The sequence below is a fragment of the Homarus americanus genome, unplaced genomic scaffold (genome assembly GCF_018991925.1).
Source record: "Homarus americanus isolate GMGI-L3 unplaced genomic scaffold, GMGI_Hamer_2.0 scaffold14467, whole genome shotgun sequence".
NCBI classification, from domain to species: Eukaryota; Metazoa; Arthropoda; class Malacostraca; order Decapoda; family Nephropidae; genus Homarus; species Homarus americanus.
This window is the reverse complement of record NW_024733734.1, coordinates 7744171-7760669: the sequence shown is the minus strand read 5'-3', so window position 1 is coordinate 7760669 and position 16499 is coordinate 7744171. Positions and strand designations below refer to the sequence as shown.

General features: G+C 49.3%; 5 protein-coding genes across 5 annotated transcripts; 1 reads left to right on the top strand and 4 right to left on the bottom strand.

The window, feature by feature from the left end:
* Positions 1-1101: 1101 nt before the first annotated feature.
* Positions 1102-1542, bottom strand: LOC121869915 (skin secretory protein xP2-like). The gene has a single exon (XM_042371480.1). The coding sequence runs from the start codon at positions 1540-1542 to the stop codon at positions 1102-1104; it is 441 nt and encodes a 146-aa protein (XP_042227414.1).
* Positions 1543-2392: 850 nt separating this feature from the next.
* Positions 2393-2887, top strand: LOC121869914 (basic salivary proline-rich protein 2-like). The gene has a single exon (XM_042371479.1). It carries the CDS (start codon positions 2393-2395, stop codon positions 2885-2887), a length of 495 nt encoding a protein of 164 aa, XP_042227413.1.
* Positions 2888-3737: 850 nt separating this feature from the next.
* Positions 3738-4226, bottom strand: LOC121869913 (SH3 domain-containing protein C23A1.17-like). Its single transcript, XM_042371478.1, has one exon. It carries the CDS (start codon positions 4224-4226, stop codon positions 3738-3740), a length of 489 nt encoding a protein of 162 aa, XP_042227412.1.
* Positions 4227-5081: 855 nt separating this feature from the next.
* On the bottom strand, positions 5082-5777 carry LOC121869911 (formin-2-like). Its single transcript, XM_042371477.1, has one exon. It carries the CDS (start codon positions 5775-5777, stop codon positions 5082-5084), a length of 696 nt encoding a protein of 231 aa, XP_042227411.1.
* An 896-nt stretch (positions 5778-6673) lies between these two features.
* LOC121869910 (collagen alpha-1(I) chain-like) lies at positions 6674-7234 on the bottom strand. Its single transcript, XM_042371476.1, has one exon. It carries the CDS (start codon positions 7232-7234, stop codon positions 6674-6676), a length of 561 nt encoding a protein of 186 aa, XP_042227410.1.
* Positions 7235-16499: the final 9265 nt, after the last annotated feature.

Sequence of the window (16499 nt, the reverse complement as noted above, 5' to 3'; positions counted from 1 at the left end):
AGATAGTTTTGAAAATCTTAGAGAGGGATGAAGTTAGGGCAATGGGGCGACAGTTCGGGGGATTAGAATGGTTACCTTTCTTTGGGATGGGCTGAACCAAGGCATGCTTCCAAGAAGAAGGAAAAGTATGGGTTTTGAGACTAAAGCAAAAGAGGCGAGCGAGCACAAGGGCCAGAATTTCAGCACGCTCCCTCAGAACACAAGGGGGTATTCCGTCCATTCCATGCGCCTTACTCACATCCAACCTGGATAACACACCAACAACCCTACGAGTGGAGATTATAGGAGAGTGCATAGGTTCAGTAGGAGGAGCAGGGGTAGGAGGGATAGAGTTGGAATTGTCTAAGGTGGAGTAAAGGAAAATATGGTGCCAAAAAGATTGGCTTTGTCAGAGAGAGAGTTGGCTATAGAGTTAACAGGTTGAAAGAGAGGAGGAAAAGAGGGAGTGCAAAAGTTATTACAGATGTTTTTGGTTAAGGACCTTCCTGGAGGATTTACTGGAGTTAGAATTAGTCAAGACATTGGTCTTTTTTTTTTCATAAAATTTCGCTTGGCCCTACGAAGAATAACCTTACAACGATTCCTAGAAGTACTGCAAGAGGAGTGGGTAATAGAAGAAGGAGATAGTTTCATAGCTTGATATGCCCTATCTCTCTCCCTGCATGCAAGAGAGCAGGAGCGATCAAACCATGACTGTAAAGTGAGTGGAAAAGCAACATTCATTCCACGGAATGTCGGTGAAGGATTCTCACAAGGATTGCCAGTTTGCCCACCGATAGTGCCATAGTTGACGTTTAGAGAGGGGTGGGGGAGGTGGTCGTGCCCAGTTTGATTTAATAAAAATAAGTTTGTGATCAGAAGACCCTAAGGGGAAGAAATCGAGTATGAATAGTGTGAGGGGTCAGAGGTAAAACAAAGATCAAGAATGTTAGCAAGTTGATTGTGTCGATCAGGAACGTGTGTAGGGTTTGATTAATAATGTGATGTATTCCTTACAAAAAATCACAAAGTATTTAATTGATCTAAGAAGTAGCAAGTCGTTATGATAGAGGGATGTCGAAAGAGTGTGAACATATGAAAATAAAGATGAAAATAGGCATATTAAGTATTATTACTTATTTTCACTGTATGTGTGTTGGCGTTAGACGCTGGATCTATACAGCTTTTCCCAGAGGCATTCCCAGAGGCCCACTCGGGGACGGCAGCACCCCCAGAGGCCCTTCCAGGCGTGGTAGCGCTAGCAGGGCCCCTCTCAGGGGCGACGGTGTCCCCAGCGACCCACCCCGAGGTGGTGGCGCCCCCATAGACACTCCCAAGGGCGACGGTGCCCCCAGGGGCTGCAGTGCCCCCAGGGGCCCTCGCAGGGGCAGCGCCGCCTCCAGGGACTCTTCCAGGGGCGCCGGCGCGCCCAGGGACCATTCTAGAGGCGATGGCGCCACCACGGAAACTCCCAGCACCAGCGGTGCTCCCAGAGACTCTCGCAGGGGTGAGGAAGCCCCCTGGAGCCCTACCAGGAGCAGCAGCACCTCCAGGATCTCTCATTGTGGCGGTTGTGCCCCCACGGGCCTTTCAGGGGCGGCATCGCGCCCAGGGGCCCTTCCAGGGTTGATGCAGCCCCCTGGGACCGTACCAGAGGCAGCGTCGCCCCCAGGGACTCTCCCAGGGACGACGACGTCCCCAGGGACCCTCCAAGGGACAGCTGTGCCCCAAGGGAACCATGACATGGGTAGTGGCTTTCCAAGGGGCCCACTCAGGGCCATCAGCGCACCCAGGGGCCCTCCCAGGGGTGGTATCGCCAGCAGGGGCTCTCTCAGGGGCAACGCCCCCCCCCCCAGAGACCTTCCCAGAGGCGGTTTAGCCCCAATGGACACTTGCAGGGGCGGTGCTCCTCCAGGTACCCTACCAAGAGTCCCCAGGGGACTTATGGCATTGTCATATGTATTACATAAATCCAGCAGTCCCTTACTGAACTATGATTGGTGGCCCATTCTTTTAACAAAGCAAATTACAGCCAATAGGAGAAGAGACCTGTCAGTCAACACAACACCACAACTTATGTTTTCCTGTTGGATATACAGTATATCTCTGTTACCTTCTTCAGAATGCGATGATACTGGAAATGTGATGGGCAGTGTATTTGTTTAACGTTGCATATCCCAGAGTTCTAAATAGCACAAAAACTACTGCACCAATGGACCCTACAAGACTCCTAGGGGCCGTCCTCAGAGCGGCGTTGTCCTCGGAGCCCCTCACAGGGGCTGCAGCTCCCCCAGTGACCCTCCCACTGTCGGCGAAGCGCCCAGTGGCGGCAGCGACTCCAGGGACCCTCCCAGTGACGACGGGGCCTCCGTAGGCTCTCACAGGGGCGGCGACGCCCCCAAGGACACTCTCAATGGCGGTGAAGCCCCGAAGGACACTCTCAATGGCGGTGAAGCCCCCACGGACTCTCCCAGGGTCGGAAACACCCACAGGGAGACTCCCAGAGGTGACAGCGCCCTCAGGGACATTCCCTAGGGCGGTCGCACCCCCAGGGACCCTCCCACGTTTAGGGGATGCTCCCCCAAACCCTCACAGTGGCAGCGGCCCCCCTAGAGGCCTTCTCAGGGCCGGCAGGGCCTCCGGAGGTAGTGGAGCCCCCAGGGGCCCTCCTAGGGGCAGCGGCACCTCCAGGGACCCTCCTAAGAACATTGGCGCCCCCAAGGACCCTCCTCGGGGCGTTGGCACCATCAGGGATACTTGCACGGACGCCGGCGTACCTTGGGGCCCTTTCAGGGGTGGTGGCGCCCTCAAGGGCCATCTGTGGGGTGGTGGTGCCTCCAGGGATCCACTCAGGGGTGGCGGCCCTCCCAAAAACGCCGGCGCACCCAGGGGACCTTCCCAGGGGTAGTGGCGCCTCCACGGCCCCACTCAAAGGCGGCGGAGCATCCGGGGACCCTCCCAGTGGCCATTCCAGGGGCGGCGGCGCCCCCTGGAACTCTCCCAGAGATGGCGGCGCCTCCAGGGACCCGCGCAGGGTCGGTGGACCCACCAGTGACCATCTCAGTTACAGACGCGCCCCCAAGGACCCTCCTAGGGGTGGTGCCCCCTTACTGAACTATGATTGGTGGATTATTCTTTTAACACACAAAATTACAGCCAATAGGAGAAGAGAGCAGTCAGTCAACACAACAGCACAACTTATGTTTTCCTGTTGGATATTAATCTCCGTTGCCTTCTTCAGAATGTGATGATACTGGGAATGTGATGGGCAGTTATTTATTTAACGTTGCCTCTCCCCAAAAATCTAATAGCGCAAAAACAACTGCACCCAGGGGCCCTACTGGTCTGGTGTTCTCAGGGGGCTCTCTCAGAGACCTTCCCAGGGACGGTGCCGGCCCCAATGACCCTCTCAACAGCGACGGCGCCCCAGGGACTCTCACAGGGAGGGCGACGCCCCCAGGGACCATCCCAGGGTGCCCCCGCCGCTGAGAGGGTGCCTGGGGGCGTCGTCGCTCTAGGAAGGCCCCCCTGGGAGTACAGCCGTCTCTGGAAGGTTTTTTGGGGGCTTCTCCGCCTTTGAGAAGGTCCCTGGGGGAACCGCAGCCCTTGGAAAAGTCCCTGGGGGCGCCGCTACACCTGGGAGTGTCCATGGGGGCACCATAGTCTCTGGGAGGGTCCATGAGGGCGCCGTCGCCCTTGAGTGGGCCCATGGTAGACTTTACCATTCCTGGGAGCGCCACCTGGAGCGTTGCCGCCCCTCAGAGGGCCCATGGAAACGTCACCACACCTGGGATGGTCCCTGGGGCCGTCACCACCTCTGGGAGGATCCCTGTGGGTACCGCCACACCTGGAAGGGTCCCTGAGGGCAATGCCGTCTTTGGGAAGGTCCCCGGGGGCACTGCCGCCCTTGGGAGGGTCCCAGGGGGCACCTCTGCCAGTGGGGGCTCCATCGCCCTGCGAGAGCCCTTGGGGGGCGACCCCATCCTGGGAAAGTCCCTGAGGTAGCTGCTGCCCTTGGGAAGGTGCCTGCATGAGTCCCTGGGAACACCGCTGTCTCTGGGAGTGTCCCTGGGGGCACCACCGCCTTTGTAAGGGTCCCTGGGTAAGCCGCCACCCCTGGGAGAGTCCCTGGAAGCGGCGCCGACCCTGAGAGGGACCCTGGGGTCAACCCCGTTCCTGGGAAAGTCTCTGGGAGAGTCCCCCCTGAAACGGCCCTTGGGGTCACCACCGCCCCTGGGAGTATCCATGGGAACGCCACCACCTCTGGGAGGGTCTCTGGGGGCGCCGACGCCCCTGAGAGAGTCCCTACTGGTGCTACCACCCTTGGGAGGGTCCCTAGGGGCGCTGATGCCACTGAGTAGGCCCCTGGTTAAGCCACCACTCCTAGCATGGTCCCTGGGGGCGCTCCTGTCACCTTGGAGGGTACGTGGGCACGCCCCCGCCCCTGGAGGCACCACCGTCCTTCGGAGGGAGCCTGGAGGTGCTATTGCCCTTGGTACGGCAACTGGGGGCTGCATCAACCCTAGGAAGGACATTGGGGGCGACGCCGCCCCTGAGAAGGCCCCTGGGGGCACAACCGCCCCAATGGGGGATCCTAGAGGCGCTGCTGCCCCTGGCAAGGCCCCAGAGGTGTCCTGCGAGAGTCCCTGGGAGCACTGCTGGCTCTTAGAGTTTCAGTGGGGTCGCCGCCACCTCTAGAAGGGTACCTGGGCGCGCCGCCGCCCCTGGGAGAGTCCCTGGAGGCGGCGCCGCCCATGAGAGGGGCCCTGGGGTCCCCTGAAAGGGTCCCTGCTGGCTCTACACGCCTGAGAGGGCCCTTGGGGGCGCTTCCGCCCCCGATGGGCCCCTAAGAACGCCACCACCCCTGGGATGGTCCTTAAGGGCACCGCTGTCCCTGGGAGTGTCCATGGGGAGCCACCACACCTGAGAGGGGCCTTGGGGGCTCCGTCACTCTTCTGGAGGGTCCCTGGGGTGCTGCTGCCCATGGGAGGGTCCTTGAGAGTCTCTGCGAGCGTTGCGGTCCCTGGGAGTGTCCCTTGGGGCGCCACCGCTCCTAGGCGGGATCCTGGAGGCACCGCTGCCCATGGTAGGGCTCCTGGGGGCTACACTACCCTTGGGAGGGCCCCTGGAGGCAATGCCGCTTCTGAGAAGGCTCCTGGGGGTGCTGCCGCCACTAGGAGAGCCTCTGGGAGGCTCCCTGGGGGCGTCGCCGTATCTGGGAGGGTATTTTGAGCATCGTCGCCCAATGGGAGGGTCCTTGGGGGCGCCAATGTCCAAATGGGGGTACTTGGAGGCTCCATTGCCCTGGGAGGGCCCCTGGGGGAACCACTACCCCTGAGTGAGCCCCTGTGGGCTCCACTTCCTTTGGGAGGGCTCCTGTCGGCCCTGAAAAGGTTCCTGGGGGTGCCGCCTGCCGCTGTGAGGGACTCTGGGTTGGGAGGCACCCTGGGGATGCCGCTGTCTCTGATTATGGTTTTGGAAGGCACCACCGTCCCTGGGAGGGTCCTTAGGATCGTGAACGCCACTGGGAAGGTCCCTGGGGGCGCCATTGCTTGTGTTAGGGTCCCTCGGAGAGTCCCTGGGGGTGCTGCCGTCCCTGTGAGGGTTCCTGGAGGCGCTGTTACCCCTGGGAGGGTTGGTGGAGTCACCGCGGCCACTGGAAGTGTCCCTGGGCGTATCCCTATGTCACTATGGGCGCCACCGCCTCTAGGAGGGCCCCTGGGAGAGTCCCTGCAAGCACCACCGCCCCTTGGAGGATCCCGGGGCCCCACCGCCCCTAGGAGGGATCCTTGAGGCATCGCTGGGCCTGGTAGGGCCCCTGAGGCTGCACCACCCCTGGGGCGACACCGCTTCCGAGAAGGCTCCTGGGGATGCTGACGCCACTAGGAAGGCCTCTGGGAGGCTCCCTGTGGGCGTCGCCATCTCTGGGAGGGTCTCTGATGGCGCTACCTCCCCTGGGAGGGTCCCTGGGAGCACCAATGTCCCCAGGAGGGTACTTGTTGGCACCATTGCCCTGAGAGGGCACCTGTGAGCTCCACTACCCCTGGGAGAGCCCCTGTCAGCTCCACTACCCTTGGGAGGGTCCTTGGAGGCCCTGCCGGCCCTGAAAAGGCTCCTGGGGGAGCCGCGGTGAGGTTCCCTGGAGGCGCCATCGCCCTTGCAAAGCCCCCTGAGGGTGCCACAGTGTCTGGTAGGGTTTTGGGGGCACCGCCGGCCCTGGGAGGGTTCCTGGGATTGCCACCGCCACTGGGAAGGTCACTGAGGGGGCCATCGCCTGTGTTAGTGTCCCTGGGAGAGTGCCCGGGGGAGCCGCGGTCCCTGTGAGGGATCGTTGAGGCAATGCTGCCCCTGGGAGGGTCGCTGCCCCACTGGTAGGGTCCCTGGGGGCATCGCCGACACTGGGAGTGTCCCTGAGGGTGCTGCCGGCCCTGGGGGCACCGCCGCCCCAAGGAGGGCCCCTGGGAGCACCAGACCTGTAGGGCCCTGGGGTGCAGTTGTTTTTGCGCTATTTAGATTTTTGGGGAGATAGAACGTTAAATAAATAAATACACTGCCCATCACATTTACAATATCATCACATTCTGAAGAAGGTCGGGTAGATTAATAACCAACAGGAAAACATAAGTTGTGGTGTTGTGTTGACTGACTGCTGTATTCTCCTATTGGCTGTAATTTTGTTGGTTAAAAGAATTGTCTACGAATCATTGTTCAGAAAGGGAGCACTGCCCCTGGGAGGGTCCTTGGAGGCGCCGCCACCCTGGGCAGGGTCACTGGAGGAGCCGATGCCCCTGCTAGAGTCCTTGGGGGCGCCACTGTCACTGGGAGGGCCCCACGGGGCTCCACCGTCGCTGCAAGGGTTTCTGGTGGGCGCCACCATCCCTGGGAGAGTTCCTGGGGGCGCCGTAGCCCCTGGGAGGGTCCCTGGGTGCACTGCCGCCCCTGAGTGGGGCCCTGGAGGTGCCACCACCTCTAGGAAGGCCCCTGGGTGCGCAACCACCCCTAAGAGGGCCCCTAGGTACGCCGGCGTGCCTACGAGTGTCCCTGGGGTGGCGGCAGCGGCCCCAGGGAGGGTACTTGGGGACATGAGAACGTCGCCGTCTCTGGAAGGGTAGTTGGTGGCACCGCCGCCCCGGGGAAGGTCCTTAGGGGCATCAGGGTTCTTAGGAGGGTCCCTGGAGGCGTTGCTGTCCTTGGGAGGGCCCCTGACATCCTTGAGAAGGACCTTAGGGGTGCCGTCGCTGCTGTGAGGGCCCATGGGGGTGCCGCCGTCTCTGGGAGGGTTTTGGGGAGCAACGCCTATATCTGGGAGGGTTCCTGGGGGTACGACCACCCTAGGGAAGGTCCCTGAGGGCGGCGTCGCCTCTGGGAGTGTCTTGAATTTAAGGTTTTACTGTGAATATTTTATATGAGATTAATATTTTTATTAACATTTGTTACTATAATTGTGTTTGGATACATAATAGTACTACTGTACTATACATGATGTTTTCTACACCACTGTTGAAGATGTACTCAATGCTACTAACATTACTGTACTATATCGCAACTGCCAGGTTATGTAACGGAAAACATTGTTGAGGAATTAAGTGCATATGCATATTCTATCTCGTGCTTAGTTTTGCAGTTTTGCCGTAAAGTTCACAGTGAGTATGGTATAGTACATTACAATACAACAATCTTCATAGTGTGCAGTACGATGCAGTACATTACGATACAACATTCCACTATGTGCACCGTGAATATTACAGTACAGTACAGCATTCCACAAAGTGTAAAGTGAATATGGTACAATACAATATATTATGGGGCTGGTAAAGTTCTAGTTAGAATGTTAGTACAGTAGCCAGGTTTATGATATTAACTTGTATTACTAAAATATCCTCATCACAATTGTTGATAAAATTCATCTGTTAATAATATTCCTCAAGAGCATGATACAGGTGATCTTATAAAATATGAACAGGTTCATCATCAGCAGCGAACTGTCCATGGAAGGTGGAGGTGACAATTCCGCACGCCTCAAACTCCACCCTGGCCATCTCCGTCCACGTCTTGGGGTTCATCACCAGCAACGCCACCAACTTTGGTTCTTTCTGGTTATAAAGCATAGTTAAAAATGGTCTAGAATTATCAATTACCTTTATTAATATTCATGACTTTTAATCATGAAATGACAGGTATAGTGAGAAAAGGATGATTATTAGATAGGTGATAAGAGTGAGGGGGTTAACATAGGCAGGTTTAACATTCTGAGTAAGAATTATATTCGTGAAAAGTAGGTGAAGGAATATCAGTAAAACATTTCCAGAAAAGATGTCCATAAAATATTAGTACTGTATAAGTATTTTTTCTATGATTGATCATTTATTATTATTATGGGGTACAAGTTATGATTAATAACTGCTGCAGATATTGACTATGAGGCTACAGTCACTGAATGCCGCATAGATCTGCAGCTCAACTAATTCATCACAGCTAGGATAGCTACTTATGTATTAGGATATTTAATATTAAGGTAATAAAATGGCGGCGAAGATGTGGCTATTGGGGGCCACGTTGTTTAAAAAAAAAGTAGTAGTAGTAGTAGTTGTTGTTGCTGTTATAGTAATAATAATAATAATAATAATAATAATAATAATAATAATAATAATAATAATAATAATAATAATAATAATAATAATAATAATAATAATAACATAATGCACAAACACACTCACTTACCCTAGTTATATAACGTAGGTGGTGAAATAGGTTCCCACAGACAGGGCCGGATTTACCTACTTGTGGGCCCCAGGCCAAACTCATCAGTGGGCCCCCAAATTAATAGAAATGTTTGCATGTTTCAATATATATATATATATATATATATATATATATATATATATATATATATATATATATATATATATATATATATATATATATATATATATATATTACTGTAATTACTTTGCAATGGCCAAATGTCATCAAATATCACATAATATCATAATGTTATAATGTTATAAGAAATAAGAATTTCAACACAATGTGACACATCATTACTTTTAATCAAATTAGTTCTATATCATGTACATCTTATATGTGGGAATAATGAAAGAAATCCAATTAACTTGAAGCATAAACAATTTTGCAAGCACATGAAGTACAGCAAACTGTGTGAATTTCAAAATAAATTCTTCCTACTTTTTTCATGGAAAATTTGTCAATGATACTGTTTGTGTCAAGGGATTGTAGGAGGTTAGATTCAATGCATAATAATGAAAGTGAGTTTAATCTGGTTTGTCCCATGGTAGACCTCAGGTGAATTTTCACCCTAGATAGAGTAGAGAAAGACCTCTCTCCTTCACAATTTGTAAAGGGGATGGTAAGGAAAATTCTCACCAAGATACTAATGTTTGGAAAGGCAGTTGTCAAAATACCATCTTTGGACCTCAGCAAAGTGGAGATGTTTGTCACTGGCCTGTCAGATTCAGAAGACTAAATGTCTTTAAATTGCAAAAACTCATCTAGAACAGATGCTTCCAGGTCACTGGAATAGGTACTGACAACCAATTCCAGTTGGGCTTTTAGATCATCATATTTAATTCTGTCATACTCCATTAGCTAAACAGCTTGCTTTATTTATTAGTAGGCATTAATTCTGAGCTGAGGCTGAGAAGATACTGACTGGCTGAGCGAGCTGTCGGCAAACCAACGGTAACCCTGACACGTACTGAACTTGAATCGATCCTGTCCTTCACATGTCAAGGCGCTGAAGGTTTCTTGAACTTTACTCTCTCTCTCTCTCTCTCTCTCTCTCTCTCCAGTATATATGTATATATAGATAGATAGATAGATAAATAGATAGATAGATAGATAGATGGTGGGACACGGACATTTAAAAAATGTATATATTTTTTTTTTATTATCTTATTTTAGGTTATGTTCTTCATTTTACTATAGGGCCTAGTCCGTGGCCCACCTGAGAACCACCCCATGGCCCACCTGAGAACCACCCCATGGCCCACCTGAGAACCACCCCATGGCCCACCAGCTGAAGACCACTGCGGGCCTATACTTATTGTACAGGGGCCCTTATAGTTGTGAATATATTATATAATGAAATACTCGGTGTACACTTGAAACAAGGTTATACGCTGGCACGCTGCGCGACAATTTAGTTTCAGTGGGTCCCCAGATACCGGTGGGCCCTAGGCCAATGGCCTACTTGACCTATTTTTTTTATTTATTTTTTTTTTTTATTGGGCACTCCCCTACGTCCTTGTGTAAGGTGAAGCGCAGATGCCCCCATTAGTCCCTGTTCACCTAGCAGTAAAGTAGGTACCTGTTGTAAGTCGAAAGTTGCGAATTCATATTCAGGGAGTTGTTGGAGCTTCCAATAACTTGATGACATAAACCACTTGGCCTATTGGTAAATCCGGTCCTGCCCACAGGTGTCCAGGATCGAGGTGTCATGTTACCAGAGACGTTTCCTCGGTAATGCCTAAATGATAATATTTTACGATGCTACAAACGACACCCTATTTGTTATGATCATCATTTCTACAGAGAAGTTTGTGAATTATACGAGTAATAAAAAATATCCCGACGACTAATCTCTCGGTGCAGGTGCTACTGTAGGCGACACCTGACACCTCTCGCCACTCACATCATCCTAAACCTGGGGTTTCTCAGAGCCAGTAGCGTCTTGACCTCGCCCCAGTGAACCTGTGTTAACTCTATGAAACCAGTGCTCATTCCAGGACACCAGTGTTCATTCCAGGACACCAGTGTTCACTCTAGGACACCAGTATTCACTCCAGGACTCCATTGTTCACTCCAGGACACCATTGTTCACTCCAGGACACCAGTGTTCACTCCAGGACACCAGTGTTCACTCTAGACACCAGTGTTCACTCTGGGGAACCACTGTTCACTCCAGGACACCAGTGTTCACTCTAGGACACCAGTGTTCACTCTAGGACACCAGTGTTCACTCCAGGACACCAGTGTTCACTCTAGGACACCATTATTCACTCCAGGGCTTACTACAGGAGACCAATACTCTCTTGGAGGCCAGTGTTCATTCAAGGAACAGCACTCATTCTCAAAGACAAGTAGTTATTCTTGGACCAGCACTCGTTTCTAAAGATCAGCGATCGTTCTAGGAGGTCAGTGTTCATTCATGGATACCACAACTCGTGCTTCAAGAACAATGCTCATTCTATGATCAGCGCTCATTTTTGGAATCTAGTGTTTCTTCTAAGACCAGTGCTTATTCTCTAAAACTGGTACTCATTCTTGGAAAAGCACTTTCTTGAAGACTAATGCCTCTTTATGGACGAGCACTTCTACATGGACTACCGCTTCTTCCTAGACTAGTGCTTCTTCCTGGACTAGAGCTTCTTCAAGGACTAGCGCTCATTGTTGGAGACGAGATAAACACGAATTCTCTAGGTCCAGCGTTCAAACTAGGAGACTAATGCTCATACTAGGAGACCAGTTTCATACCAAGATAGCAGTGCTTATACTATAGACCAGCACTCGTTCTTGGAGACCAACTGTCATTCTTAGAGACCAGCGCTCACTTTTGGAGACCAGCAATCATTCTTGGAGACAGTGCTCATTCTTGGAGATCAGTGCTCATTCTTGGAGACCAACACTCATTCTTGAAGGCCAGAACTCATTGTTGGAGACCAGTGCTCCTAAAGAGGCTAGCTCGTTCTAACCACAAGTGTTTATTCTTGGAAGCCAATGCTCATTCTTGGAGATCAGCACTCAGAAAAAGAAACCATATCTCATTCTTAGAAACCATATCTCATTCTTAGACACCAGAGCTCATTCTTAGACACCAGAGCTCATTCTTAGAAACCAGAGCTCATTCTTAGACACCAGAGCTCATTCTTAGACACCAGAGCTCATTCTTAGATACTAGAGCTCATTCTTGGAAAACAGCACTTACTTGAAGGCCAGCACAGAACAACATAGCTTCAACGTCAGTAAACTCGAAATGATTTTATTCATACTGGCAGCTTTCTCCCTTGTACACCTAGGTAAGTCTTCTTTTATTGACACTATTGATGGTGACAATGTTGACACTACTCATGTTGACATTGTTGACACTACTCATGTTGACATTGTTGACACTACTCATGTTGACATTGTTGGCATTACCGATGGTGACAGTGTTGACACAGGTATAACTGATGTGTTGATATAACATATAACCGTGTTTAGGTAATAATAAAGCGTCCCTTCGAATACAAAGATATGAAAATGCTCCTCCAACTTCATAAATCTTACGTACAGTTGTGGTCAAAAGTAATCATCCACCATTCCTACTACTATACTCGCGAGCTCAAGACCTTTCTACACGACGGATCACAAGTGGGTGGGGGAGGTTGTTGATGGGGTAGAATTATGGGTAGTGAACCCGGGTAAGGTACGAGGGCGCAAGTCAAGGGCCACATATGTAGTGAGAGTGTATGTGGTCTTAGAATTATCCTTAACACCTGAGGAAGGTGGTAAGGTTGGTGGATGTAGCTTGACGTTGACGGCCTTAATCACCAGGAGGGCGGGTATGTGGGGAGGTGAAGGGGAGGCATCATATGAACTTTCTTTCCTTTCGTTATCTATGCCTTACTGGGGAGGAATGCGAGTGAGCATTTGTCAGGTAATGTGTCATTAGGGTCGATAAGGCGTCTGGCTTCAGTGAGGAAAGCCCCCGAAATGACACCATAAGCGAGAGGGCGTGGCTTGCTCATCACCACGAGGCTGTTTACTTGATCACTTCCACCTCTCGCCACTACTGTTCTTGAAAAAAAAAAACAATTAACTGACAAAAAAAAATTAAGAATGAATTATTGGATACAATGGTTAACCCACTGGGAGGAGTCTGGGAACTTGGGAAACTGGCCATGGTGAGTATGTTTGATGATTTGCTCTCATTTGATATATAAAAATGACTAATTTTGAGTGTAATATAAACAAAACATATTTGAACTCTTAATTCATATAAATGAATTTCAGGTCGGGGAGACCACGACTGACAGGCGAGGAGGACATTGCATAGGCTATTGAGATTTTGTATGACCTGTCTTGGTAAATACTAAAAATAAATGTGATTTCCACCCTCATTTCAACGTTATTATAAATATCTAATTAATGTTGTTTAGAACCTGAACATCCTTCCTTCTTTTATGAATTTCCCTGCTTACTTCAATCCCTTCCCACTCTGATAAACAACCTGCATTGCATACCACCCTCCCACACCCCTCCCCCCAACAAATGGCCCTCCCCCAAATCTACCATTCCCCCTCTCCACCCAAAGTTACTTACTGTGCAGAAAAGACCCAGCCAGCCACAAGGGTTGAGTGGCTGTACGTTCCAGTCTGGATTACTCTATACAGGCATGGATACCCTACCTACAGAAAGACCTAACATCCCTAGAAAAGGTTCAACAACCCAGTCTGGAAACCATTTGAACAGCTCATTCAGGTCTTCCTGCGGTGTTATGATATTGTCTTGACTTGCTACCTTCCCAAATATCTTCATTTCATCCGGAAATTTGACAATGTGGCTCAATCTAATTTCATCTATGTTGTTTATGTAGATCACAAACAGGGTGGGTCCAAAGATAGAGCCTTGTGATACCCCACTGAGAACCCATTCAGAATGCGCCCCCATTTATTATCCCTTTTTGTTGCCTGTCTTCGAGCCAGCTGTTGATCCACATCAAAATCTTGTCTGCGATACCATGTGCTTGGACCTTAGAAGATAATCATGCACGTGGAACTTTGACAAATGCCTTAGAAAAATCCATATACGATGGGTGGTTCAGCTTGTGCCAGCAGGACTCAGAGAATTCTCAGAGTCAAACTCAAGGTTTGACCTTTGATAAAGGAAACAAACAAGATTTAGCAGATTAATTAATATTTATTGTATTGTAGTCCTGTATTTCCCCATTATATTTCAGAACATAACCGAAGTACTTAACTGCAATTCTGTCCTTATCTGAAACACAGGCACATATCTCACATTTTGCCTAACCGGCAGAGTTGCAAACTGAAACTGTATAGAGACCTCATAATACATGATTATTATCATATACTGTACTTACAGTATGTCTATGTGAAGTTTGTATCTCAGATGTGGCAACATGCTGATCAAGACTACGACAAGTGTGGTGAGGGGATTATAAATGCATAAAAAACAATACTGTATCTTGTTTATTTTCAATTTAATGCAATTAATATATGTATTGTCCAGCCATCGTTAAGGGAAATCGCTTTCTGTAGCCGCTCGGAGACAGACTCAATGTGTTCATACACCAGCTCAGGCTTCCTCCTTAACACTTCCCATCCCTGCTAGGTGTGTTGCAATATCTTGGGATGTTCTCTCTTGTGCTGGTTCCCACACATTGACAATGTGCCAGCCAATCAGATGTAGGCGGGACATTCTCACCTTAGAACTTTGAATAGACTGCAGTGAGCGCATCAATGCAACCACCAGCCTAGGAGGTTCACCCTTCACCATTATTTTACTTCACTTCACAGCAGTAACAGTTTTGTTATTACTTCACCTCCTTGCCTAAGGTATATCTGCCTTCCTCTCTTCTCTTTCACTTATATTTTATACAAGTGTACAGTATACATTACATGTATAATGTACCCCACCTTCCTCTCTCCCTGCCCCCTTTTGTGTGCATTTCTAGTTTGCACATCTGCATTTCCATTTGCTAATAAATTGTTCTAGTAGGCTCACTATTCCAGGAGTACTTCCCTTAGGAAACAGTCTGCCTGTGTGTACAGTACTAGTAGTTGAATTTTAGCTTCAAATCATTTGAATCAATTTGACTCGTGCGCGTCATTGCAAATGTGTCCATCTGCCACAGGTACGAGTGTGGTAGTGCAGAAGGTGGTAGTACCAGAGCAAACATTGTCTGGGCACACAGCTAGGCTGGGGTGCACATGGTCTGCAGGCAGTGGGCCACCTCTCTACTCCCTCCGTTGGTGCAAGGATGGCACTCAGTTCTTCGTGGTGACACTTCGCCCGAAACTGCGTAAAACAGTCTTCCCAGCGCTTGGAACCCAGGTGGTGGTAAGTTCTTCTTCTTATAATGTCATTGATGATAATAATTCCCATCCTGTATGTGCCCGAGATATAACTTTGCCCTTATAGCGTTGTGGTATGAAATTCCTCCACATGTGCTGCTGCCATTTGAACTCCAAGCGCTCAGGCTGCTGGATAAGACCCCCTGACCTTTTATGCTGCTCGGATATGACCAGGAGTGTACTGGCATTTTTTTAACAACTGGTTCTGATGAAGGTTAAAATTCAGATGGTGGTGTTGTAAATCAGCGAGTGCCAACAATGAAAACCATTATGGTAGAGGGTCTGGAGGTGAGTGTATGGCTCTCCCAGCAAGACAACGCATTTTAGTCTTTCCAAAGGGCATTTTGTTGCATTTTGAAATAAATTATTTCACATATCCTTTAAACTCACTTATGACATAACTGTAATTACATTACCATAGAGTAAACAAAATTTTCATTTAAAAATAACTAGATAATTCAGCGATCATTGTTTGTGATGCTACCTTCATTTTGATGACAATTTATTGTATTAGGGTACAGTATTTTCTTAAAACATATATTTATGCACTTACTGTGTTTTACATTGTTAAACTACATGAAATAATTACTTACAATCTAAACAGATCATTACAAGTTCGCTACACGATCAGTTCGCCTTTGAGCTCAACAGTCACCTTTCTCACTTTTGATCTGTCATCCAGGAAGGGTACAACAGACTATGCACCCTTCACTACCACGAACTTCTGAAGGGAACTGTACATGCACTGTCTTACAAATTTCCGTGGATGCTTGAACAGTATTAGAACAGCATCATTGTCCTCATTTGTGGGATACCCGCACATTAACAAGTGAAAACACTGTTGCTGTTTTAATATAAGCTTTCACGCAATCTCCTCCAAAATGTATAAGGCAAAGTGTATAAATTTGGACACCTTGTATCTATTGTAGTTATATTGTTTTATTATACACTGTATCACGAAAGTGGTGGGAGACTGAGATTGGGTATTAGTTATTAGTTGATGCAGATGACTGTCAGCAGGTTGGTGCATCAAACGAGTATGCAGTGAGACTAACCAATGTGACGGCTCTCACGTCTGGCATCTATACCTGCGAGGCCATGAGTGATGCCCCTGACTTCTTCTCCAGCGCCTGCTCTGCCTACCTCCCTGTCATTGGCAAGTGTCACCAAGCCTTCCTCTTATTCTACCTCTCAATAGTTATCAGCTTTCACACATCCTTTTCTCTGTCATTCTACTACCCTGTTAATTGTAATCTTCGCACTTCCTTTTCTTCGTCATCCTCCTCTCCATCTTCGGTGAATTGATCACCACCACAATGCCTTCTCCAATTCGTCACATCTTTTTTCCACCACAACTCTGTCCACAATCCTTGTTCTTTATAAATTAGTATAAAACTACGAGTAAGTCAGTAGCTATGAGTGACT

Coding starts and splice junctions, on each gene's coding strand:
- LOC121869910 (XM_042371476.1), bottom strand. CDS start 7,234: ATGGGCCCTCACAGCAGCGACGGCACCCCTAAGGTCCTTCTCAAGGAT.
- LOC121869911 (XM_042371477.1), bottom strand. CDS start 5,777: ATGCCTCAAGGATCCCTCCTAGGGGCGGTGGGGCCCCGGGATCCTCCA.
- LOC121869915 (XM_042371480.1), bottom strand. CDS start 1,542: ATGAGAGATCCTGGAGGTGCTGCTGCTCCTGGTAGGGCTCCAGGGGGC.
- LOC121869914 (XM_042371479.1), top strand. CDS start 2,393: ATGGCGGTGAAGCCCCGAAGGACACTCTCAATGGCGGTGAAGCCCCCA.
- LOC121869913 (XM_042371478.1), bottom strand. CDS start 4,226: ATGGATACTCCCAGGGGCGGTGGTGACCCCAAGGGCCGTTTCAGGGGG.